This window comes from Tachypleus tridentatus, chromosome 7 (assembly GCF_004210375.1).
Source record: "Tachypleus tridentatus isolate NWPU-2018 chromosome 7, ASM421037v1, whole genome shotgun sequence".
NCBI lineage: Eukaryota > Metazoa > Arthropoda > Merostomata > Xiphosura > Limulidae > Tachypleus > Tachypleus tridentatus.
In genome coordinates this window covers 99,703,716-99,731,696 of record NC_134831.1, presented here as the reverse complement: position 1 = coordinate 99,731,696, position 27,981 = coordinate 99,703,716, and the positions used below count along the sequence as shown (strand labels likewise).

Sequence of the window (27,981 nt, the reverse complement as noted above, 5' to 3'; positions counted from 1 at the left end):
GGGGTACCATTTCAGTACCATAAGCTAGCTCATTCTATACAGTTAACACACTGCATGGGGTACCATTTCAGTACCGTAAGCTAGCTCCTTCTATACAGTTAACACACTGCATGGGGTACCATTTCAGTACCGTAAGCTAGCTCCTTTCTATACAGTTAACACACTGCATGGGGTACCATTTCAGTACCGTAAGCTAGCTCATTCTATACAGTTAACACACTGCATGGGGTACCATTTCAGTACTGTAAGCTAGCTCCTTCTATACAGTTAACACACTGCATGGGGTACCATTTCAGTACCGTAAGCTAGCTTCTTCTATACAGTTAACACACTGCATGGAGTACCATTTCAGTACTATAAGCTAGCTCCTTTCTATACAGTTAACAAACTGCATGGGGTACCATTTCAGTACCATAAGCTAGCTCATTCTATACAGTTAACACACTGCATGGGGTACCATTTCAGTACCATAAGCTAGCTCATTCTATACAGTTAACACACTGCATGGGGTACCATTTCAGTATCGTAAGCTAGCTCCTTCTATACAGTTAACACACTGCATGGGGTACCATTTCAGTACCCTAAGCTAGCTCATTCTATACAGTTAACACACTGCATGGGGTACCATTTCAGTACCGTAAGCTAGCTCCTTCTATACAGTTAACACACTGCATGGGGTACCATTTCAGTACCGTAAGCTAGCTCCTTCTATACAGTTAACACACTGCATGGGGTACCATTTCAGTACAGTAAGCTAGCTCCTTCTATACAGTTAACACACTGCATGGGGTACCATTTCAGTACAGTAAGCTAGCTCCTTTCTATACAGTTAACACACTGCATGGGGTACCATTTCAGTACCATAAGCTAGCTCATTCTATACAGTTAACACACTGCATGGGGTACCATTTCAGTACCATAAGCTAGCTCATTCTATACATTTAACACACTGCATGGGGTACCAGTTCAGTACCATAAGCTAGCTCATTCTATACAGTTAACACACTGCATGGGGTACCATTTCAGTACCATAAGCTAGCTCCTTTCTATACAGTTAACACACTGCATGGGGTACCATTTCAGTACCGTAAGCTAGCTCCTTCTATACAGTTAACACACTGCATGGGGTACCATATCAGTACCATAAGCTAGCTCCTTCCATACAGTTAACACACTGCATGGGGTACCACTTCAGTACCATAAGCTAGCTCCTTCTATACAGTTAACACACTGCATGGGGTACCATTTCAGTACCGTAAGCTAGCTCCTTTCTATACAGTTAACACACTGCATGGGGTACCATGACAGTACCGTAAGCTAGCTCCTTCTATACAGTTAACACACTGCATGGGGTACCATTTCAGTACCGTAAGCTAGCTCCTTTCTATACAGTTAACACACTGCATGGGGTACCATTTCAGTACCGTAAGCTAGCTCCTTTCTATACAGTTAACACACTGCATGGGGTACCATTTCAGTACCGTAAGCTAGCTCCTTTCTATACAGTTAACACACTGCATGGGGTACCATTTCAGTACCGTAAGCTAGCTCCTTCTATACAGTTAACACACTGCATGGGGTACCATGACAGTTATATAAGACCCTAAATTGGATCAGCAAGTTCATTGAAACAAAACCCTTAAGCCATGCCCTTGGTACAAGTACATGAAAATTCTAAAACAAAAAAAGTATTCTCACCCTGACTTGTTCAATTGTCAACAGGGATCATTGAAGCATCACCATAGTGTTCAAATCTACATTCCATAATGGCATGGAAGAATTAGCCCCAAATATAAATGGAAATAATAATAAAATATTATCACTTTTACACAGTATTATAAAAAAAAAACCCATATAAGTCATAAATCTCATCACTGAAATTTCTTTGCACCTGATGGTATAGATATAACAATGATAAATTGACAGCCACAAGTACAAAAACCAGTCAGAAAGGTGTTTCTTTTAAATAAAATATTAAGATATCCTAGCTTAGAACACTGTTTAGCAAACAATAAATACACTGGAGAACAAACTGAACAGATACTAAGTCTGGAAACAACTACTGTTTGCTTTCTAAATTGTCATTGTACATATAAAATTTAATGTCGGATGCGAATTATTATTTTATTTTTTACATACAAGTATGAAGTTCAAACTGTATTTATAAAATTTGTTCACCTTGTGGTCATTCAGATAAATTGCAGCGTACTGCAAAGTAGTATTCTGCAAAACATGCATTTATTTTGTTTATATCTCTTTTTACTTTCACTTTATAAGTAGGAGATGATATTTTGAACATACAAGTAAAGAATGCATAATATAATGATATAATAAATACTCTTTTGTTCAGCAGGAAATAGAAGTGTTGGACAGTTATAAGACTTGTTTTCAAGATACCACTAATGTAATTAATGTAATGCTAAAGGCTTCTTTCTATTCTCTACTTTGAAGACTGTCAACTACAGACAGGATTCCTCAGATATTAAAAGAATAAATCACACTTATAGGATTTGTATCTCAGAACAGCTGGTATAGGTATTAACACTTCTACTAATAAAGTAGAGAACAACGTTTTCACCTTCCTAGGTCATTATCAGGTTAACGCAGAGGTTAACCTGAAGATGACCTAGGAGTGTGTGTGTGTGTTTTCTTATAGCAAAGCCACATCGAGCTATCTGCTGAGCCCACTGAAGGGAACTGAACCCGATTTGAACGTTGTAAATTCGTAGATATACCGCTATACTAGTGGGGGGGGGGGCTTGTCCTTGGAAGGTAGAAACCTTGTTCTCTGTTTTATTAATAAAAGTGTTAATACCCATATCAGCCATTCTGAGATACATTTTTATTTCAAATGAGTTTCTCATCATCAAGAATAACTTCTAGAATTCCTTTTAGTACTTAACACAGAAAATCACTCCTAACCAAAGGTACCTCCTATGGCAGGAATTGGACGTAAAATATCTGGAATGTATTGAATTTTAGTGAAATGTATTTAAAATATAGCATGCAAGGTGTTATGATGGTTACAACTTACAGTTTATAAACTGGACAAAAACTGACAAAGTTAACGTTGGCTACATCATCAGCAAAAACCCATAGGTAACAATGCGCTTCTTCTAGTGTAACCAATGAGTCCATTATACAAGCCATCCTCTTTGTCCATTGTTTCATCAGTGTTTCTGAAAGATTTTCAGTCAAAAGCTCCACTGACTGTGACTAGAACATTGTTAGTGTTTGTCAGTAGCCATTATTAAACTTCCAGTCTGTGTGGCTGCTGTTAACATAATCGTGATAGACCTTTTGAAAGATGTTACTGAGGTAAGTCCATCCATCAAACCCAGAGATGTTGTCGTGACACTTGTATGGAGGATGAGTGCTGACAAAGACAGTAGGGAAAGTAGTGGTATCATACCGTCAGATCGTAACACCACGAACAACGTATCCCATGTCAAACAAACAACGAAGAAAAGGTCACATAGTTATATTACTGGTAGGGTGGTGTGTGGCCATTTCATAACTGTTTCTTTGACTGCTCCCAACTTGTTATAAATAAATTACTATTTATATAGATTGCATTTTTTGGATACAGAAGACTTTCTAACAATGTATGCAACATGTTTAATAAATAATTACTGGAATTTCTTATTCCTTACCATACCATCTAAAAATACTACATTCCCTTTGGTTCGGGGAGAGATCCTGTGCTGATACAAACAAATACTGGTAAACACCTAATAAGTGTATTACAGGAAATTAGACAAACATGCAATAATATAATATAATAATAATAATATCTGATAATAAAACATTAAGATGAATCTGAACTCATTTCTTTTAAAATATTGAACTTGACAGAAAAACAATTTTCTCATTCTTATTTTATTGGTTACTCTACCGGATTTTCAGCTGGTCTTGTTGCCACTTTCACCATCACATTTGCATTGAAGATGTAAGAGGAGAAAAAAACCTGAAAAATATACAACAACAACTTTCTCAACAAACACAAGTGGAGACAAAGTACAGATTCTAACATATACAAGCGAAAAATATACGTTTAGTCATCCAGAAGAAATAAATACTGAAACAGTTATATGATAGTAAATGAATATAAAAAAAATATTTGTTGTAATTATGAAGAATTATCTGATATTTTAATTCAAGCACATGAAGCAAATTACTAAGTAACAAAAAATATCTTCATCTATCTTCACTGGTTTCTCCTCACTTTAACAATCGTGCATCCTAGATTTATTAAGTAATTTACAAATAAATTACTAACTACTACTATAATTGCATGACTGCAAATTACCATTCCTTTCTGTATAGTTTTTATAAAATTTTGTGAATTTTAACATTATAGAAAATTAACTTCAAAAAACATGGTAGTTTAGTGCTAAAGTATTACAGATTTTGTAAGAAATAAATGTTTAAATATTTTTAGTGATCTCCATAAATTACCTTTACACTTCAACTGCAGTTTTAATCATGTTATTTTTACAAGTTATAAATGTATTAATATTGACTTTTTAAAGTTTTTACCACATTAAACATTTATATGTACACTTGTGCATTTAAAACTAATTTTGTGTCTTAAAATCAAACTAACACTACCAACTTCAAAGCATAACAAAATCAATAAATAGGCTTACATTTCAAATGTTTATAGGTCAGTAATTTCACAGTTATTGCTTCAAAGCAACAGACAGTTGTAATAATAAAATATTAATGAAGTACAAAGTTCTTACCCAGAATACATCATAAATCAGGAGACCAGTAAGTAACATGGTGGACACTTTCAGACTTGGTAACCGAACAAATGCAATGAACGCTACACACAGTCCCATACCCATTGCTATAAACAAGAAATAATGTTGTAGTTCTCAACTTTATTGGGCACGAAGAAACAATTCTTCAATTAAAAAAACAAAAATTACATTAGTAATACTTATTACTTTACTCAAAAATAACACACAAGAGTGAGTCACAAGAAGTGATAAAGATGCATTTGGCAAGTTATTTCAGCTTTATCTTACTTCTACCTCATCTTCCTAGCATGTAACAAACTGTATCTGAAACAGTGCTTAACATTTCAGCTCTATCTTACTTCTACTTCATCTTCCCAGCATGTAACAAACTGTATCTGAAACAGTGCTTAACATTTCAGCTTTGTCTTACTTCTACCTCATCTTCCCAGCACGTAACAAACTGTATCTGAAACAGTGCTTAACAGTTCAGCTTTGTCTTACTTCTACCTCATCTTCCCAGCATGTAACAAACTGTATCTGAAACAGTGCTTAACAGTTCAGCTTTGTCTTACTTCTACCTCATCTTCCTAGCATGTAACAAACTGTTCTGAAACAGTGCTTAACATTTCAGCTTTATCTTACTTCTATCTCATCTTCCTAGCATGTAACAAACTGTATCTGAAACAGTGCTTAACATTTCAGCTTTATCTTACTTCTACCTCATCTTCCCAGCATGTAACAAACTGTATCTGAAACAGTGCTTAACAGTTCAGCTTTGTCTTACTTCTACCTCATCTTCCTAGCATGTAACAAACTGTATCTGAAACAGTGCTTAACATTTCAGCTTTATCTTACTTCTATCTCATCTTCCTAGCATGTAACAAACTGTATCTGAAACAGTGCTTAACATTTCAGCTTTATCTTACTTCTACCTCATCTTCCCAGCATGTAACAAACTGTATCTGAAACAGTGCTTAACAGTTCAGCTCTATCTTACTTCTACTTCATCTTCCCAGCATGTAACAAACTGTATCAGAAACAGTGCTTAACATTTCAGCTTTATCTTACTTCTACCTCATCTTCCCAGCATGTAACAAACTGTATCTGAAACAGTGCTTAACATTTCAGCTTTGTCTTACTTCTACCTCATCTTCCCAGCACGTAACAAACTGTATCTGAAACAGTGCTTAACAGTTCAGCTTTGTCTTACTTCTACCTCATCTTCCCAGCATGTAACAAACTGTATCTGAAACAGTGCTTAACAGTTCAGCTTTGTCTTACTTCTACCTCATCTTCCTAGCATGTAACAAACTGTTCTGAAACAGTGCTTAACATTTCAGCTTTATCTTACTTCTATCTCATCTTCCTAGCATGTAACAAACTGTATCTGAAACAGTGCTTAACATTTCAGCTTTATCTTACTTCTACCTCATCTTCCCAGCATGTAACAAACTGTATCTGAAACAGTGCTTAACAGTTCAGCTTTGTCTTACTTCTACCTCATCTTCCTAGCATGTAACAAACTGTATCTGAAACAGTGCTTAACATTTCAGCTTTATCTTACTTCTATCTCATCTTCCTAGCATGTAACAAACTGTATCTGAAACAGTGCTTAACATTTCAGCTTTATCTTACTTCTACCTCATCTTCCCAGCATGTAACAAACTGTATCAGAAACAGTGCTTAACATTTCAGCTTTGTCTTACTTCTACCTCATCTTCCCAGCATGTAACAAACTGTATCAGAAACAGTGCTTAACATTTCAGCTTTGTCTTACTTCTACCTCATCTTCCCAGCATGTAACAAACTGTATCTGAAACAGTGCTTAACAGTTCAGCTTTGTCTTACTTCTACCTCATCTTCCCAGCATGTAACAAACTGTATCTGAAACAGTGCTTAACATTTCAGCTTTGTCTTACATCTACCTCATCTTCCCAGCACGTAACAAACTGTATCCGAAACAGTGCTTAACATTCATTCAAAATGAATCTTCAAAAATATTGGTATGCCAAGTTGATTTACCCGTGTGCTATTATTTTGAAATACCACAGTCTATACACAAACTGATTGCTGACCATCCACATGTAGCAGGTTGTTAAATAAATGATTACTGACTACCCATATGTAACAAGTGAATCCACACAAAAACATTAATGATCTTTCCTATGTAACAAATGTTCATGTCAACACAACATTACTGACCATCCATAAGTAGCCAGTGGCCGGTGAGGACCCAGATACAAACAATGGTTACAGACAAGGCAAATGAAACTAGTTCTCCAGCTGTAAATCTTCCACAGATTCCAAATGATATTCTGAAAATGACCAAAATTAAAGCCATTACTGTCATGAGTCAATTTTAACTGATAATATAAACATTACTTTAAATCATAAGCTTTATTTACTGTAAAAGCTAAAGCATATACTTAACTTGTATAATTTTTTAAATGACATATGGTACTAACATGGAAGAAATTTATCTGATTTTTTATACAGTTACCTAAAATAAAATAAATAACATTTAAGAAAGACTCAAGATTTACATTTTAACTTTCTCAGTTGCTTTCAGAAAACTAAGTTTATAAACTTATTGTTGTCCCATCAGGTGACTCAAATAGGTGGAATCTCTAACATGTTTGTAGTTGCCACAGAGCTAAAAATACAGAACACATTAAACAGCATATCACAGCCCAAAACATGGAAATTGATTTACAGCTAGATTCTCTTTCTATCATACTTGAACAAGACTGATTTTGATAGGTCATCTTTATTTTATATACCTCATAAGAAACAAGCAAGTTTAAAGAAGTCTCTAAATTATATAGACAGTTTTTGTTGTTAACTATTTGTTTTCACTTACTTGGTTCCATCAGAACATGGCCTAATGATATACTGACACATTGGTAGCAAGAGAAAAGCCAAAGCAATAGTAGCAATAACTGAAAGTAACAAGAAGGACGTTACTCTACATAGAGTAACAATCACTCACACTTCATTTTCATCATTTTTACAAACTCCCTTAATTAAAACTTATACCAAAAGAAAAACTATATATTTTCTGTACTGTACAAAGTATGAGTTGTATAAACTGTCTTAAAGCAACTAATTCATAAAAGGCTAAATTTACCACTTTCCTTGCAAAGTTGGAGTTGTATTTCTAAGAGAATATAAGTATGGAAATTTGGATCACTTAACTGTAAATACAGCTTTGTGTTTTTGTCACAACTTAATTATCTAGGAGCTAAAGTTGGAGTTGTATCTCTAGTAGAATATAAGTATGGAAATTTGGATCACTTAACTGTAAATACAGCTTTGTGTTTTTGTTACAACTTAATTATCTAGGAGCTAAAGTTGGAGTTGTATCTCTAATAGAATATAAGTATGGAAATTTGGGTCACTTAACTGTAAATACAGCTTTGTGTTTTTGTCACAACTTAATTATCTAGGAGCTAAAGTTGGAGTTGTATTTCTAGTAGAATATAAGTATGGAAATTTGGATCACTTAACTGTAAATACAGTTTTGTGTTTTTGTTACAACTTAATTATCTAGGAGCTAAAGTTGGAGTTGTATCTCTAACAGAATATAAGTATGGAAATTTGGATCACTTAACTGTAAATACTGCTTTGTGTTTTTGTTACAACTTAATTATCTAGGAGCTAAAGTTGGAGTTGTATCTCTAATAGAATATAAGTATGGAAATTTGGGTCACTTAACTGTAAATACAGCTTTGTGTTTTTGTCACAACTTAATTATCTAGGAGCTAAAGTTGGAGTTGTATCTCTAGTAGAATATAAGTATGGAAATTTGGGTCACTTAACTGTAAATACAGCTTTGTGTTTTTGTCACAACTTAATTATCTAGGAGCTAAAGTTGGAGTTGTATCTCTAATAGAATACAAGTATGGAAATTTGGGTCACTTAACTGTAAATACAGCTTTGTGTTTTTGTCACAAATTAATTATCTAGGAGCTAAAGTTGGAGTTGTATCTCTAGTAGAATATACGTATGGAAATTTGGGTCACTTAACTGTAAATACAGCTTTGTGTTTTTGTCACAGCTAAAGTTGGAGTTGTATCTCTAGTAGAATATAAGTATGGAAATTTGGGTCACTTAACTGTAAATACAGCTTTGTGTTTTTGTCACAACTTAATTATCTAGGAGCTAAAGTTGGAGTTGTATCTCTAGTAGAATATAAGTATGGAAATTTGGGTCACTTAACTGTAAATACAGCTTTGTGTTTTTATCACAACTTAATTATCTAGGAGCTAAAGTTGGAGTTGTATCTCTAGTAGAATATAAGTATGGAAATTTGGGTCACTTAACTGTAAATACAGCTTTGTGTTTTTGTTACAACTTAATTATCTAGGAGCTAAAGTTGCTAAATTACATAAACTTATTAAAAATTGCACAGAAAATCTGTCAAAAGCAGAACATACATTTAGACATGTGAATAACTATATATCTTTTATGATTTTTTTAGCAACAAACTTCGAGTCACTAAATTATAAAAAAACAAAACAACCATAAGGATTATCAGCTAATAATACTTGAGAGTTGAATATAACGATGTGAAATCATGAATTTTTTACATTTTAATTTTTTTTTTACAAATTACAGAAGGCCAACAGTTCTTTTATTAATGTTCAAGTTTGTGAAGAAATGGTTGTTTATAAAAGAGAAACTTTCATTTCAACTTTTCAGTCAAATACTCTGTGTCTAAGATCTACCTTAAAATACAATGAAAAAGGATTACATTGGTAAATATTACTGATGCACCTATCAGTTAAACGTATGAAATTTGAGTTAGTCAACTTGGTTATTCTATAATACTTACTGGCTGTACAAATGGCAAAGAGCATCTGCATGGAATCAAAGAAAAAGAACATAATAAGAAGAGACACGGATGCTCCAAGGGGTAGACAAAGAGCCTGAATGGTATCCAGTGTTTGAACATCTAAAAGACATATGAAGACAATCTTTATATGGCAGATATATCCAGTGTCACCTCACAACTATTAGCTTTGTCTGTTTACAATATCTGTGTAACTGGCCATATCCTATTAAGATATTAATTCTACTGCTGACATTAAACAAAGCAATCACTAAATGCTGATTGTTTTAGAGCATTTGAATTATAATATAGTTTGAAGCTTCTTCTCAAGGAAACAAACAAGCTTACATGACATTTAAGGCATTAATATGTTGTACACAATTGATGGGTTTTACACCTTGAGACAACTATCCAGTAAATAAACTGATTGTTTAATGTGTGCATTCTCAACCTGCTAAAATTTCACATTTAAGAAAAAAAACTCATTTTTAATACCTATGTAACAAAGTTTCATAAGAAATAAAAACATAGCTGATCTTTGTAATAATTGTCTTGAATCTCCTCTCACTATAATTAAACTCCACATTGTCAGTTTGAAGCAAGAACTATGTTAACAAGTATCCTTTATTACTCTATTTAAACTACAAAACATATATAACCTAGTCATGCCAATGCTAATTATAAAGTAAACTATTGAAATTTAGAATATATTAAAATCTTTGTTTTGAATTACATAAAATAAACAGCATTAGAATCAAGACAAAGTTTCAACATTTCAAAAATTCAATTATATGTTTCCAAAGGTGGCAAGTCTTTGTTCAGTAATAACTGTAGTACAATTGACACTAGGAATATATGTACTGAATTTACACATTTAACCACACCACCTGAATTACTGTGTTGCTTAGCTGAGAACTGTTGTTATCATAAAATGGTTTTCCTTGACGACGAGAAACCCACTTGAAATAAAAATGTATCTAGGTCGAAACATTGTTCTCTGCTTATCAAGCAGAACATAAGTTATCGACATGAATGCACTATATCATATTTTGTCATTTCATAGCAAGCAAGTCACTTGAAACATTATTATCAAATACACATTAATTCTAGAAAGGCTTCAGAGGGTTCCTGAAAGTATTCTGTTTTCAGAGTAACTAACTAAATTAAGAGTAGCAAATATTCCTCTTTCATGCTTTTGTAGCTCAAAGATCATGCAGTACCATTAGCCTACAGAGTGCATAATTCTTCCACATGATTCATGGCAAGCTCAAATTTTACTTATGTCATGATGGTTCAAAAATTGCAATGTTAAACATCCCTCATGTGATGTCATTTTATTGTTGACTGATTGTCTGAAAGACAACACACTACTGTATGATGGTTATAAAAGATGACCCCTCCAGACCTTTAACCTTTTTTTAAAGAAAATAAGCAAACTCCCTCTAGTAAGTTTGGGATTATTAATAGCAACAACATAATTATTTCATATACTAAATGTAATAAATACCTATGTCTATTAATAAATCTTGAGTGCGTGTTTTCTTTTCAAATATTTTCAAAATCTTATTATAATTACATACAAGTGTTTTTGTTACAACTATTTCATAAAAGTTAAAAGTCCTTGATTTTAGTGGAAACTGGTGCAGCTAAGCTACAAATACTTATATTAACAAATTCTACAGTCACCCCACAGATAGCATCCATATTTTAAAAACTCTTTTACTATAAAAAATAACAGTTTAAACACCAAAAGTTGGCAAAAGCATTAGAAGCCAACAGGCCTAACATTTGTGTTAATCATGGAAAAATTAACCACACGTGCATAGGTCGGGATTAAAGTGCACATGTTATGAGATTCTAGAGTGACATTTAACATGGTATTATGCATTTAATGTCAGAGTTACCATAAAATTATGTATGTAATGTCAGAGTTAACATGGTATTATGTATGTAATGTCAGAGTTAACATGGTGTTATGTATGTAATGTCAGAGTTAACATGGTATTATGTATGTAATGTCAGAGTTAACATGGTATTATGTATGTAATGTCAGAGTTAACATGGTATTATGTATGTAATGTTAGAGTTACCATGGTATTATGTATGTAATGTTAGAGTTACCATGGTATTATGTATTTAATGTCAGAGTTACCATGGTATTATGTATTTAATGCCAGAGTTACCATGGTATTATGTATTTAATGCCAGAGTTACCAACTATTAATTTCATCTAATATTACTAATTTAACAATTGTTCATGGCAGAGGAGGGTGACACCAGATACAATATACAGAGTTACTGAAAAGAACTGCAGATATAGATTTCAGAAGTTCTAGAGGTTGTGCAAACTGTATGATGGATGAAAGTATTTTTATTCTTCATACGTGAGTATCAAACTTGTTATTATATTACCTTTTTAAGCCATCTATAAAACCAGTTTTTTACAGTTGCTCTTATAATTCTATTTATTTAAAAATGTATTCTAACAAACTACCGAGGTAATTTTCTTGCCTCCCCAAACAGTTTTAATTTTAGAAGGCCATCCCCTGTTGGCTCTAGATTCAAGTAACTTAGATGTATATACCAGAAGAAAAATATGCTAGCTAGCGTAAAATGGTAATCCCAAAACAATTAGTTTAAGAACTCAAATTTTCTACTACAAAAACAATATAGATGTTTGGTTGAAATATTCACATGTAACTAACTATTCTAACAATATAATCATACCTTCTGTATAACAAAGTACACCTAACTATTCTAACAATATAATCATACCTTCTGTATAACAAAGTATACCTAACTATTCTAACAATATAATTATACCTTCTGTATAACAAAGTACACCTAACTATTCTAACAATATAATCATACCTTCTGTATAACAAAGTACACCTAACTATTCTAACAATATAATCATACCTTCTGTATAACAAAGTACACCTAACTATTCTAACAATATAATCATACCTTATGTTTAACAAATTACACAAGATATACATATTTCCCAAACATACACGAAACCACATGCAAAATACACCTAATGTGTTTTGATGTATTAGAACATAAAATACCAGAAGAATTATCACTGTAACTCCAGAAGAATTATCACTGTAACTCCAGAAGAATTATTACTGTAACTCCAGAAGAATTATCACTGTAACTTGTTTTATTTCAAAATCTGTTTTAATTCTATTAAAACAGAGATACAAAAGAAATGAAATTATTAACTTACTACTCTCTGGATTCTGGCCAATCTTTTCATTTTGCTTCTGTTTAGCCTCCTGTTCCATGTTTAATGACCTAAAATTGGATACCATGTTTGTTAACAGAAAATAACATTCACAAAATGACATGGTCCCAATGGCAGGATGCAATATTTTCTTACAATTATTCATTATTTCCTTAAAATAAAAACAGTTGAAAAATAAATATGTACACAACTATTTTGAAAAGGTTGCAATATTCTGCAAAATAACAAAGGCCTACGATGCTTTTATTGTCTCAAAATTTGTCAATATCCAATGGTAATTTCTGTATCCATTTTTCTTCATCACATACAGATTTTTAACAAAATGTCATACGTACTTTTACATAAGTAAATCATTTTCATTGAAATCAAGTCACATTTTATTTGTCCTTAAAATGTTAGCAACCACTGTTATCTAGTTATCACTAGATTAGTTAGTTAGTTATAACTAACCACTAGTTATCACTCTAGGCAAATCAGGACATGACAGTTATCTATCATTCTATAACAGAAACATAAAAAATGTTCATTGTGGTAAACAAAATAATGAGCTATATACATGATCATCTTCCCAATTTGTAAAAAATCCTTAAGTGATAGAAAAAATATTTTCAAAACTTGTATAACTGAATTATGGAAAATTCGTTATCAAAACTAAGACAACTTTCATTAAGTTCAAACTTACATTCCTGTTTAATTAATCCTATAATAAATTATAAGAAGGTTATTCAATTTACTGCAAAAACTGAATAAATCTGATATTCAGAGAAATATTGTTTTTGAAGAATAAGAGTCTTGTAGAAAAAAAGTATATCTAACAAGGTGCGATTAGTAAGCATTGTAGCCTAACTTATTTGGAATATCTGTACTTAGCAATGGAAGGATTACAACTTCAAAATTAAAATGTCTTTTATTGAAAATTTTGAAGTTTGACATTTGAATATCAGCATCTTTAATCAAATGTTTCAAAACTGTCAATAAAAGGACTTTTTCCAGAATGAGTTCTCATAGCTAAACATGTTTTGCAGCATCAAGAAAACCTTAAATTTAGTAAAATAATATTGTGAAAAATCTGTTGTAGTATTTCTTACTGATATTTGATAACTGATGTTTGGATAAATATAACTCTTCAATTTGTGGACTAAGTTACCACTTACAAATACTTGGCGAAAAAAACACGATTGCCAAATTGCAAATATGTATTGTTAACTAATAAAGACATTTGGTTTGTTAAAATTTATATGTTAGGAAAAACAAAAATTTCAATAATTTAATGAGTGACATTACCATAGAAACATCTTGTTTACGAAGAAACAAATCCTTATTTTACCTCAATTCTCATATGATCTTAGTGGCTAACAAACCTACTAAAAATATTTAGTCAAAATATGGACTAACTTAAATGTCTTTAATGATTAACTGCAAAAAACAAATACATCATTATAGCTACATGATTTTTACATCTGTAATTAGAGATTTCAAATCAGGAAGAAAAATGTATTCCATTTAAGTTGAAAAATGAAACATACTCAAATTCTTTATACACAGAAAAAGTTACAAAACAAACACCACACATATGTACACACATACACAAATATATATATCTTACATAAAGTGTTTAATGTACAAACAGAAGACCTAACTACCAAAGTCTTGACAACTGATAGATTTTCTTTGATAATCATGTCCACATAGTTTTCTTACACCATACAAGTTTTTATACACATCATAAGGCATAAGATACTAAACAGTTGATATTAAAGTGAACTGAAATTAATTATTCTTTGTTTTGGAATGAAACATTAAACACTATTTTAAGTGAAACAAATGTACAGGTTACTTAAACCCTACTTTAAAACTTTAAAATTAACAGTTCAACAGCACTGTGTAACTATATTTCTCCCTGAAATTTTACTAAAGTAGAATGCTTTATTAAATCAATGTACTTCATACATAAACAGACCATAGTTTTCAGATCACTGAAACAGATTAAAAGCTCACCTAAAGCTGCTGTAAACTATGAGGAGGATAGATACTAAAAATGTTGACACCCGAGAAGAATCCACCAATGAATAGGCCCTATAAAAAGATTGGAAGCTTCAGTTGAACAGAATGTTGTAGCATTCATTCTTCCAGATTCAAGCATATTCCAAGTGTGTTACTACTACATATCTTACCATGACCATGTAGAGTATTATACTAAGTAACTAGTTCATTATTTGAACACCTTGACTGCCCACTGTTTTTTACAATTATTCAACATTTCGGTTTCTCTGCATAATACTAACAGTGCAACAATTACTGATTTAACATTACTGTAGAAAGATTTACAAATTTTTATAATCTGCATATTTTGATTTGCAATTTAATATTACTGAATAAAGAATTAGAAATTTTTGTAATTATATTTTTTGTATAATATAATATAATCTTTCACTGTTATTCTTGGTGAAAAAAAGTCCTTTGAAACAATGACTCAAAGTCTGGTCCTCAGGGGGAGCCTGATTACATGTAGAAATATTATAAGCAAAAGTTCCCAGATGCTGGACAAAACAATATTTTCAACAAGAATTTAACTGGTTGTAATAACTATGACCACACAATTTGTTTGTACTTAAGACTTTTTCTCAAAGGAGAAATTATCAAAGAAGGAAAGATATAGTGGTTATTATTAATCTGTTATACCACGTAAAGATATAGTGGTTATTATTAATGTGTTATACCACGTAAAGATATAGCAGTTATTATTAATCTGTTATACTATGAGATAGTAAATACCTCCAGTCAAGGTCTCAATTGATAGCAATTATTATTAATCTGTTATAACATGAGATAGTAAATACCTCCAGTCAAGGTCTCAATTGATAGCGGTTATTATTAATGTATTATACCATGAGATAGTAAATACCTCCAGTCAAGGTCTCAATTGATAGTGGTTATTATTAATTTGTTATACCATGTAAAGATATAGCGGTTATTATTAATCTGTTATACCATGTAAAGATATAGTGGTTATTATTAATCTGTTATACCATGAGATAGTAAATAACTCCAGTCAAGGTCTCAATTGATAGCGGTTATTATTAATCTGTTATACCATGAGATAGTAAATACCTCCAGTCAAGGTCTCAATTGATAGTGGTTATTATTAATCTGTTATACAATGAGATAGTAAATACCTCCAGTCAAGGTCTCAATTGATAGCGGTTATTATTAATCTGTTATACCATGAGATAGTAAATACCTCCAGTCAAGGTCTCAATTGATAGTGGTTATTATTAATCTGTTATACCATGAGATAGTAAATACCTCCAGTCAAGGTCTCAATTGATAGTGGTTATTATTAATCTGTTATACCATGAGATAGTAAATACCTCTAGTCAAGGTCTCAATAGATAGTGGTTATTATTAATCTGTTATACCATGAGATAGTAAATACCTCCAGTCAAGGTCTCAATTGATAGCGGTTATTATTAATGTGTTATACCATGAGATAGTAAATACCTCCAGTCAAGGTCTCAATTGATAGTGGTTATTATTAATCTGTTATACCATGAGATAGTAAATACCTCCAGTCAAGGTCTCAATTGATAGTGGTTATTATTAATCTGTTATACCATGAGATAGTAAATACCTCCAGTCAAGATCTCAATTGGCTTTAAATTACAACTTTGGAAACTTCTGCTGTAGCACATTAACAAAACAAAGTAATGTAAACATTACTAAAACTACAGGCAAGGTCTTAAAAAATTAAATATAGAATAACACCAAAAGTTAAACTTTTATACAATTTAAAAAAAAATTGATTTCATATTCTGTTTGACTGTATCCTGTCTGTTAAATAAAAGGCCTTACCAACAGCAACGTGTCTTGCATGAAGAATTACTTAATGAAGCCATAAAACATGACATAGTTTATGGCGTTTAAGCAAGTCGTAAGGTCTGGTAATATACTTGACCTTTAACCAGAACTTTCAACCATGGAGTGAAAAACCAACAGGTATCTTAAAGAGTTATACAATAAAACAACACACATTGTGTTCCTGTACAAACATAGCACCCAAAACAAACAATGGTGTGTGTGTGTGTGTGTGTGTGTGAGAGAGCATGTGCTCACTGATGAGGAGGGAGTTAACTTACAAGTTTTCAAAATAGTTCTCAAAAATTGAGGGAAAGACATGTTAATAAGAAGAAAGTTGCAAAAGCATAGAATAGTAATGTAATGTACACACAATGAAAGAAAAAAAGAATAGTAATGTATTGTACACACAATGAAAGAAAAAAAGAATAGTAATGTAATGTACACACAATGAAAGAAAAAAAGAATAGTAATGTAATGTACACACAATGAAAGAAAAAAAGAATAGTAATGTAATGTACACACAATGAAAGAAAAAAAGAATAGTAATGTAATGTACACATAATGAAAGAAAAAAAATAGTAATGTAATGTACACACAATGAAAGAAAAAAAGAATAGTAATGTAATTTTCACACAATGAAAGAAAAAAAGAATAGTAATGTAATTTTCACACAATGAAAAAAAAAAAGAATAGTAATGTAATGTACACATAATGAAAGAAAAAAAATAGTAATGTAATGTACACACAATGAAAGAAAAAAAGAATAGTAATGTAATGTACACACAATGAAAGAAAAAAAGAATAGTAATGTAATGTACACATAATGAAAGAAAAAGAATTAATGTAATGTACACACAATGAAAGAAAAAGAATTAATGTAATGTACACACAATGAAAGAAAAAGAATTAATGTAATGTACACACAATGAAAAAAAAAGAATTAATGTAATGTACACACAATGAAAGAAAAAAAAATAGTAATGTAATGTACACACAATGAAAGAAAAAAAAATAGTAATGTAATGTACACATAATGAAAGAAAAAAGAATAGTAATGTAATGTACACATAATGAAAAAAAAAAGAATAGTAATGTAATGTACACATAATGAAAGAAAAAAAGAATAGTAATGTAATGTACACATAATAAAGAAAAAAAAAAATAGTAATGTAATGTACACACAATGAAAGAAAAAAGAATAGTAATGTAATGTACACACAATGAAAGAAAAAAAGAATAGTAATGTAATGTACACACAATGAAAGAAAAAAAGAATAGTAATGTAATGTACACACAAAGAAAGAAATAAAGAATAGTAATGTAATGTACACTAACAATGAAAGAAAATAAAGAATAGTAATGTAATGTACACACAATGAAAAAAAAAAAGAATAGTAATGTAATGTACACATAATGAAAGAAAAAAATAATAGTAATGTACACACAATGAAAGAAAACAAATAGTAATGTACACATAATGAAAGAAAAAAAAATAGTAATGTAATGTACACAATGAAAGAAAAAAGAATAGTAATGTAATGTACACAATGAAAGAAAAAAAAAAAATAGTAATGTAATGTACACATAATGAAAGAAAAAAAGAATAATGTAATGTACACATAATGAAAGAAAAAAAATAGTAATGTAATGTACACATAATGAAAAAAAAAAAGAATAGTAATGTAATGTACACACAATGAAAGAAAAAAAAAGAATAGTAATGTAATGTACACACAATGAAAGAAAAATAAAGAATAGTAATGTAATGTACACACAATGAAAGAAATAAAGAATAGTAATGTAATGTACACACAATGAAAGAAAAAAAGAATAGTAATGTAATGTACACATAATGAAAGAAAAAAATAATAGTAATGTACACACAATGAAAGAAAACAAATAGTAATGTAATGTACACATAATGAAAGAAAAAAAATAGTAATGTACACATAATGAAAGAAAAAAAAATAGTAATGTAATGTACACAATGAAATGAAAAAAAAAAGAATAGTAATGTAATGTACACAATGAAAGAAAAAAATAGTAATGTAATGTACACATAATGAAAGAAAAAAAGAATAATGTAATGTACACATAATGAAAGAAAAAAAATAGTAATGTAACGTACACATAATGAAAGAAAAAAGAATAGTAATGCAATGTACACACAATGAAAGAAAAAAAAAAGTTTAATACCAGTTTTAGAATATGCTAAAACATTACTACAAAAATTACCAAAGTAATAATAACAAAGACACATGCAAAAAAAATCAGTTGTTTTTAACCATAAGATAAACTGTTAGAACACAAGTGAGGATTCTGACATTCAAAGTTTGTGGGGAACCCACTTTTGAAATATAGAACTAGATTGTGTAAATTATCTGGCAGCAAGCACACACTGTTTAAGAAATTTTGTGACTTCCATGGAAGATGTGTAACCTAAAGTAACTAAAGAGTAACAAAACTCTAACAAAGTTGTTTGTGTAACCTAAAGTAACTAAAGAGTAACAAAACTTTAACAAAGTTATTTGTGTAACCTAAAATAAGTAAAGAGTAACAAAACTCTAACAAAGTTGTTTGTGTAACCTAAAGTAACTAAAGAGTAACAAAACTCTAACAAAGTTGTTTGTGTAACCTAAAATAAGTAAAAGGTTTCAGAACTTTTGCAGACGATGTTTCGGTGAGAAATTATCGTAACCTATGTAGGTAGACAACTGAAGAGTTCCAGAACTTCAACAGGATGAGGTATAATATGTGAATGCAGAAACATCAAATGAAAACCCAAATGAAACAGTGAATAATTAACAGTGTTTTGTTTTCTGATGTATGTAATTAATCACAATGCTACAAAATGGGCTACTATCCACAAGAGGTATCGAAACCCAGTTTTTAATCTTATAAAACTTTAGGCTTACCATCTTGTCACTGAAGGACAACTGAGATTGAAATCAGATTTTTGAATACTGGACACCACATCCAATGCAAATACTTTTCACCTAAAATTAGTTTTGGACCAAAACATCTGAACAAAAAAGTATTTAAAAATAAAGAAATACTCTACTCATATTATATATACGAAAAAAATAAATTCCATTTGATGAGATTGTGAGGCAAAAATGTTTCCCTAGAAGGCAAGGCCAAAAAAATATATTAAAAAATCTCTATTTAAATTTATTTTTTAAATCTCAAGCAGTGTACGTAGACTTGAATAAGGAACATGTGGGCAAATGGTCCAATGATACAGCTTAAGTTGGAAAATGAATAACACCGAGTACACCCCCCCAAAAAAAAGACGGGAAAGCATATTTGGCAGGGTTACCTAAATACACCAATAACATCACAAAAGATAAAAAAACAGAGCAAATGGTACTTAACCACAAATATAATATTTCAAATTACAAAACTATAACAGGAGGAATATAAAAAAAAACATGGATGGTGCATTGTATTCACTTTAGATAAACCACATAATGTGAATAATTAAAGTGTATTTGGACAAAATAGCTCTGCTCGCACATTTAAAGCTTTGAAGGATCAAAAGGCCTCTTACAGCCCTTTAATGTTGTTTTGCTAATGCAGTACTGGAATAATTAAAAATATTTATTTCACTCACCACTGGTACTCCGAAATAGAAGCATGAGCATGTGTCATTGTTTTTATGTCACAGAAAAGATGAACCAGTTTCACCAGTGCACTTGTTTGGCTATTATTTTCTCTGTAGTTACCCAAATTTCAAAAATCCTTGTAGATGTATGCCCACAGGATCACCATAAACAGCTCCATGATGCTACTATAAACATTAAAAAGAATAAAAATACAAACAAAACAAGTATCAAACAAACCAATATTTAAATCCGACACCCAAAACAAAAAGTTGTATTTTTATAACTTGGAAGTTAATGGGATTAAGTGAAAATGGAAGTTAGAAAAAAAATTAAATAAGAATAAATTTATGGTATGCAAATAGTACAAATAGTAAACTCATTTTTAAAATATTTCAATTAAGACAAAAACAACAGAAAGAAAGAGCAAAGTAACATTTATTGTAAAAACTTGAAACTCAAGAGGTGAAACTTACAACAAGTAATTTAAATTACAAAAATTTACAAAATGTAAAGACAGCAAATTAACAACATAACAAAAGTCAAATTGAGTAAACATTATTGAAAACAAAACCTAATACACACCATTAACAACCAAACAAATATTCACAAAAATGAACAGAACTTTGTTACACAAACAGATCAAATAAAAACAGGAGTTTAAAATGTCATTATATGAACGGCAAATACAACAAAAACCACAAACGCAGAAACTACAGATGATACAACACAAAATTACTGAAAAATCTAAAAAAAACTACCTTGATTGACTTCTAAAGGACCATAAGTACAGCAAATAAATGTACTACCCAAACACACATTCTACTGGTACCATATTAATATCAAAACTACAAGGCAAAAAACTATAGATTCAGAGATAACTATCTATACTATAGAGAAAATGAACTGTACACAATATCTGAGTAAAAGTACACGTTTAAAAAAAACTTGAAAATATCAATACAAAATTTACAGTACTAGAATATACATTCATCATGAAATAATAAAAATAATAAAAATTGGATGTAGAAATGAAGAGTGAAACAAAAACACAATATAAAGAGGGAGCCAGTTACACAGAGAAAACTGATGAGTCAACATTTACAGAAAAAACAAAACAAGGAAACAGTATCGATTTTAAGATACAAAATCAGGAACACTAATAAGCATAATGAAAAACATTTTAAATCATAATAATAAATTGTTGATAAACTGCTCATTACAGAACAATTATACAAACACACGTATTCAATCACTGTAATACAAATAAATTATGGAATTTGTAGAAAATAACTCGGTGGCAAACAAAAACTATTAAATCATGAGCTTTCAAAATGAAAGGCATTTTGCATCTCATTTGCATATGAAGAATAAAAAAAATTCACATTGTAAAAACAAATTTATTACTTAACATACACCTTACTACCTACATAGACAATTAAGCATAAACATGTGCTTATAATATCAACTACATAAAAATACTTTAATACATTAATTATAATTAAACTTGCAATCAATAAATGTAGCAAAGATACTAAGAAGACAAGTTTCCAGTAAATATATGAATACCTCATATACAAAAAGACTATAAAAATAAAGTAAAAAGCTCCATAAAAATGAGAGAACAAGAAATAAGGTTAAGAAAACTTAAAGAATCATTTAGATTTAACTAAGTATCAAAAGGTTTGGGGAAAACTTTGGATTTTCTCTATTTTATTGCTAAGTATAGTGATACCATTGACACAAAAATCTGAAAACCATTTCATGTTTTTTCTCTGTTCTGACTGCAGTATTGAGTACAATGTTCCAAATTCCTTACACTTCTCACACCTACTTCTTAATTTGCTAGACTATGTAGCTATTTAAGCAGAAATTCTCATGTCAAAAGTAATAGGATGAAAATCCAGCAGTTATTTCCTATAGAGCTAATTTAAGTTGACATTTACTGAACTTTCATTAGGTTTATTTATAACTTTTACACTTTAGTTACTTTTGCTGAAAAATATAAAAATAAATCAAAAGATATTCATAAACAAAAAGTTTTAGTACTCACTATAGAATTAAATGATTTACAGTTGTTATATTTGACAGTTGTTGAACCTCACAAAACTAGGTCTCCAAAAAAATTCATGCATTTTTCAGACGAGTCTTGGAACACAATCACTAGAACTCCTGTTGTAATATTTCAGCTACGTAAACCATATATAGGTTTAAACAATTCTGTTCAGAGCATAAAAGTTGATGAACACAAATTCATCAATTCTCATCGACTAATAATAAGTATGGAAAAACTGAAAGCAGAACTGTAAAATTTACTTAGAAGAGAATCTACCCTTTCTGTTGATTAACTAAATGTTTCAAGTCAGAGGAGTACAAAAGGGGCTTCTCGGGTGTGTTTCACATATTTATGATACCTCAGCAAATAAAGAAGGTACAAAGCTCAAATTTTAGATTCTTGTTTGTGATTACCTAACATTTCTAACTGGCTAGAAACTGTAACAGTTCATTTTTGAAGTTAGAATATTCTGATGTGAAGAAACTGTGGTTAAGACATCACGTGATACAAGAACTGAATTTGTTACTTACTGATTTTGAAATTAAAATTTAAATAATAAACAAACCTGAATTATAAAATACATTTTCCTATCAAATTTACAGATATACATTGATAATAAAGTTCAATTAAATTCTGAATATGACTTTCTAAAAGATGACATGCAAGAAAGAGCTACATTCAAAAGTGGCAAAAGAAATCAATTTCAAAAAGACATAGCATGTTCTTCAAAATGCTTGTCAAAAACTGAAATCATACACTCTCAGATACAGTAATGAACTACTGAAAATTCTATTTAAAGATAATTTTAATATCAAGATATTTAGTAAGAGTATTAAAAACAGTTTACTTTTAGTAACTGGATGTATTATATGTAACTCATTTATTCATAATAGTAATAAATATAAAATAAAGCTGTTTCAAATTGTTAATTATTCATAGATTTAACCATGATTTTTTACTTCTTAATCAAGTAACATGAATGTTATCAAAAATTACTACTGCAACAGACACTTGGATTTTTTGGGGGGGGGTGGTATTTCCATGCACTTGGTTATAAATTTTGAGATCTCCTCACATGGTCATTCTTTAAGTGGCATCTCTTCTATTTCATCATAGTTGCAAAAAACAACAAATTATTCAGCTGATTGAAGTATATTTCTTATGACTTAAAAACCTTAATAATGCATCTCTTGAGTTGTAAATTAGAACAACTAACAGAAACTGAATGTCAATATATCTTCTACTTTACCACCTGACAAGCAAGTTTTAATCCTGCTCTTTCTACGTTACCCACAACAAATAACTTTCAGTATATTGACAACAGTCCTTCACATTGTACACCTTTTGAGTGTGTCCTTCCTCACTGCAAGATACCAAAGGTTACAATATATTGAGACTTGAACCTCAACCTCTTTCTAAAACCCAACATTTTTACTATTATGTACCCTTGCAACACTACCACTCTATTCTTCCATCTTTGTCTAGACAACCTTCAACCTGTCTCTGTTCATTTATTTCCTGAATTTGCTCCTAACCTACTACTTTCCACCTCTTATTTCACAATCTTTCCTAATGTACTCCAAAACAAACTCTTCAACTTAAAACTATTGTATTTTTCTGAGCCTTTCATAAGTCACAATCAAGTCCACAATTCTCAAACACAATCCACTCCAATCCTTACACCATCACTGTCAACAAAATTTAATTTCACTTAGTGTAAAATGGAAATTTAAAATTCACCTCTCCCATACCAAAAGTGTGGGCATCCATAACAATTTTTAGTTCTGAATATTTATTTATTACAAAGAAACTAAATTAAATTTACAAAGAAAGATATTCATAGAACCAAACCCTGACCTTAGTGTACAAAGTTCAATCAGAAGTACAAATTCTTCCCAAGTTAGTACAATAAAATATACACTTGTTGTCTTGCAAACATATCAATGCAATATCAGTACATGGTGAAACAATTACATTAAAACACATGCCTGAATGATACAGTTATACTTATTAGACAAGGTTATTTTATGGATAAGCATAAGCAGTACTAAATGTATTACTTTGCATTAAAATATCATTACAGAAAGGGAACCAGGTCATGGCCATGTTCACGCACATAGGCCGAGTAGGCAGCTGCCTTGGTCAGCAAATTTAAGAAACATTAAACCAAATTCATAAAAATAATTTAACGAATTATGCTTTTATCTTCTTGTGCAGAGGTGTTGTAGCCTGCCATACCAGATTGGCAAATTAATCAGCAATCTGAATGATCATGTTGCTTATCACATGATTAATGATGTAACTAATACAAAGGCTTCATTTTTGGACCCTTCACACAGAAGTGGAGACAGCACAAATATACCTGCCTAGAATGGTACTATACTTTGATATGATCCTGACTCGTGTAGAGCACTTTTAGATTACTTTAAAACTGCCAAGCTTCTAAATAATGTTTTCTCACTGTTTTTCACCAGTAATGTTATTAGCTTAATTCTTGATCCTGTATATGGAAGAAATGTTCTGGTAGTATACATAAAAATACTAGTCCAAACTTGATTAAAAACACACACACAAAGATTAGAAGTTAAAAATAAAGTTCAGACATTATTTACCCTAAAGTTTTGTAACAGGTTAAAGACCAGATTTGATAGGTCACTGGACAGAGGGCAGCTGACAGTAGCTTAGAAGGTGGCTATTGTTATTCCAATTTTTATGTAGGGGTAGATAAGCATTTCCTGGGAATTTCAGTCCATTTAGTCTCAATTACATTGGTGAAAAAGTTTTAGAGTCGTATAAATATTTTTCATTATCATCCTGCCTTATCAACATACAGTGCATCAGCTTTTAAAATAAGGGTGATTCTTATCTAGATGAGGGTAAGTTAGTGGATTTGGTTTATTTAATTGTTTAGGTCAAATGGTGAAGAACATGACCCAAGTTGAAGTAGACGTAAAGTTATTTAAAAGGATAATGAAAGTTTGAAGGGAAAGAAAGCAAAAAAATTACTGTCAATAATCTGACTTGACCAATCTTACAAAAGTTATACCTCTGGGTTGGAATTGTTGCTATTTTTCATTTACATAAAGACAGTTTACAAACAGAGATTTTAAAACAGTATAATATTCTAGGAAAGAAATACCTACATGAGCCAGTACTGCAAATAAAGAGTTGAAATGTTACCCATGTGAAGTTATATACTCTTCTCTAAGGAGAAAAAAAAATCAAAACCTGTGTGTAATAAATAAATAAATTGAAAACTTGACAATGACTGAAACATATAATGATGAAAATCACAGTTCACTTTGCTCTACAATAACATTCCATCTTCAAAATCCTACAATCAGTCTTAAATCAATTATACTGAATTATGGGTATATGGGACTGTGATATACACACTTGTCCCTGAAACACTGACTTTCTAGCACCAACACTTGGCTAAGTATATGCTGTCTAATACTGAACTTCGAAAACCTGACAGCTTGAAATTAAAAATACTTATTTTTTTTAACTTTATTATCATTAGTGCAACCTCTTATCATTATCCTTAAGGCCAGATTTAATTTGTTTTTGTAACAACATGTTATGACTATGTCACAAGACACACTTACTATGTGCCCATACTTATTGTGCTCAAAATAAAACAGAAAATGTATGGCTTTAAGAACTCTCTCTAATTCACCACCAAGTGCAATTACATGTTAAAAAGTATCAAAATATTAAGAAGAAAATTATTACCACAATATTATTAATGTTTTGAATACAATACTTAAATAATCAGTTTTATTATGAAAGCTTCAATATGAATACATGCAATTCACTTCTGCTTTTCAATTACTATATTAACAATTCAAACTTTTTACTAAACATTTTAAATCAAGAAATAATTTCTACTAATTTGAAAATTTGATAAGTACACTGATAGTGACACATTTCAAAGACAAGTAATTACAACACAGTCACTGATCAGAATGTCATAAAGTCCATGGTATAACATACATCTGTTACTATTTTAAAATATATCATATTTTACGTCCGTGATTTAAAAAAGGGTATAATTTTACTGACAGAAAATGATATACCAAAAAAAAAAACAGTACGCAAACTTTACGATAAAGGTTATAAAAGATTGACACTATCCATCCTGTTATGTAGTTAAAACTTTTTATAACACTTGACTCACAACAAACTGATATTTTTGGTTTGTTTGAACTTACTTTCCATCATAAATCACATTACATAATGTTTTCCACTACATTATTATTGGTAAAACCAAAGTATTATCCAACTCAAGTTCTTTTCACAAAACCTTTTTATTTTCGAAGATAAGACTTTGACTTATTTAGTCATTACCTTGCCACGAGCAAGCAATGCGCCCTCTAGCTTCCGTTGTTTGCTATATTTTTCAATGTTTTAATTGAGATGTTTGGTAGAAAATTGATGTTGTCAGTAAAAAATAAGTGGTACATTAACGCAAATAAGAAAGTTAAAGAGTAGCGAGTTATTGTTGTTGTAATGTTGTTCTTCATTAGAAATTAGTTTTAACTACCCGTTGTAAAGAACTCAAAGTCCAATCCACGTAAATCATGACAAATTAGTTTATTTCTTTTTTAACATTTTTCAAACAACCTTCGTTATCTCTACTTGTAATCTACGTTAAAAATTGACATAAATTGCATTGCACTAACGTAAAGAATAAAGTTACTTCACGGCTAAAACGGAAAGAGAATACACTGGTAGATTTAACTCTACTGGTAAGAAACGATTCTACAATTTTGAAACAACCCTGCGTTTTTAAAACTATATTGCATTTATAGCATACACTCGAATTTACCAGAAAACTTGAACCAAATGTTTTAGAACGTTTATAACCCTTATTATAATTGACCTTCCTATTACTAGGGGAATTTGCTTTGAGTTGGTGGTCAATCCACTTATAACTTCATCCTTGATGATCCTTTAAAAGTAGTCTCGACAGGAGCTCAGGGCTCCAAAACAGGCTTACTTCTATTGCCAAGTTTTTCTCTAAAGTTCCCCAGTTTGTCATTCTTTCACCAACATATTTCAAGAAATTATCATGGTTGGTAATCTTTTGTTTAGGTTTCCAATTATATAGGATTCTGTAAATCACATCATTGATTATTTTCAGTAAATGGTCACCCCAAGCACCTGCTTTTTTATTAGTCCGTTTCATATGAAATGGTCGATCATATAGGTAAAAGTTAAAACGCCATGTTTTAAACAAAACGAAAATAAAAAATTTAATAAACAAAATATACCCCTATTATTACAATGGTTTTCTCACAACAGAATACTAATGAAAATATTCCATCTCTATAAAACTGCATTGTTTTGGAAACAATAAAATTTTCAAAGGCATCGGCAATAGTCTCCTGATTCCTAAATGCTTTGTTCCAGAAAAACCGCTCAAAGTGCCAGAAAATATGATAATCAGTTGGAGATATTCCAGAATTTCATCTTTCAATTCTCTCAGTTTTGAAATGGTGATTTGTGAGATGGTATTATCTTACAGCATAATCTGTCCATGCCAGTTCACCAATGACGGATGTTTTATGGTTGCTTTTCAATGCATTTTATCAATTTGTTGACAATAAGATCGTACTGTAACTGTTTCACCTGGT

At 30.7% G+C, this 27,981-nt stretch overlaps 1 protein-coding gene across 11 annotated transcripts in view; it reads right to left on the bottom strand.

The window, feature by feature from the left end:
* LOC143256279 (signal peptide peptidase-like 3) overlaps window positions 1-26,734 on the bottom strand; it is a 49,705-nt gene extending 22,971 nt beyond the window's left edge. Inside the window, exons 1-10 of one of the 11 annotated variants that reach the window (XM_076513317.1) lie at window positions 26,557-26,721; window positions 25,486-25,570; window positions 20,298-20,474; window positions 14,825-14,902; window positions 12,809-12,876; window positions 9,580-9,699; window positions 7,606-7,684; window positions 6,948-7,060; window positions 4,746-4,852; window positions 3,896-3,967 (exon numbers count right to left, since the gene is read on the bottom strand). In XM_076513317.1, the coding sequence (XP_076369432.1) occupies window positions 3,896-3,967; window positions 4,746-4,852; window positions 6,948-7,060; window positions 7,606-7,684; window positions 9,580-9,699; window positions 12,809-12,876; window positions 14,825-14,902; window positions 20,298-20,335 (675 nt within the window). In that variant the 5' untranslated portion in view covers window positions 20,336-20,474; window positions 25,486-25,570; window positions 26,557-26,721. Of the gene's footprint in view, window positions 1-3,895; window positions 3,968-4,745; window positions 4,853-6,947; window positions 7,061-7,605; window positions 7,685-9,579; window positions 9,700-12,808; window positions 12,877-14,824; window positions 14,903-20,297; window positions 20,475-22,339; window positions 22,484-25,485; window positions 25,571-26,556 lie in introns of those variants that run through there. The other 10 variants (XM_076513306.1, XM_076513311.1, XM_076513309.1 and 7 more) reach the window with 10 other exon arrangements.
* Window positions 26,735-27,981: the final 1,247 nt, after the last annotated feature.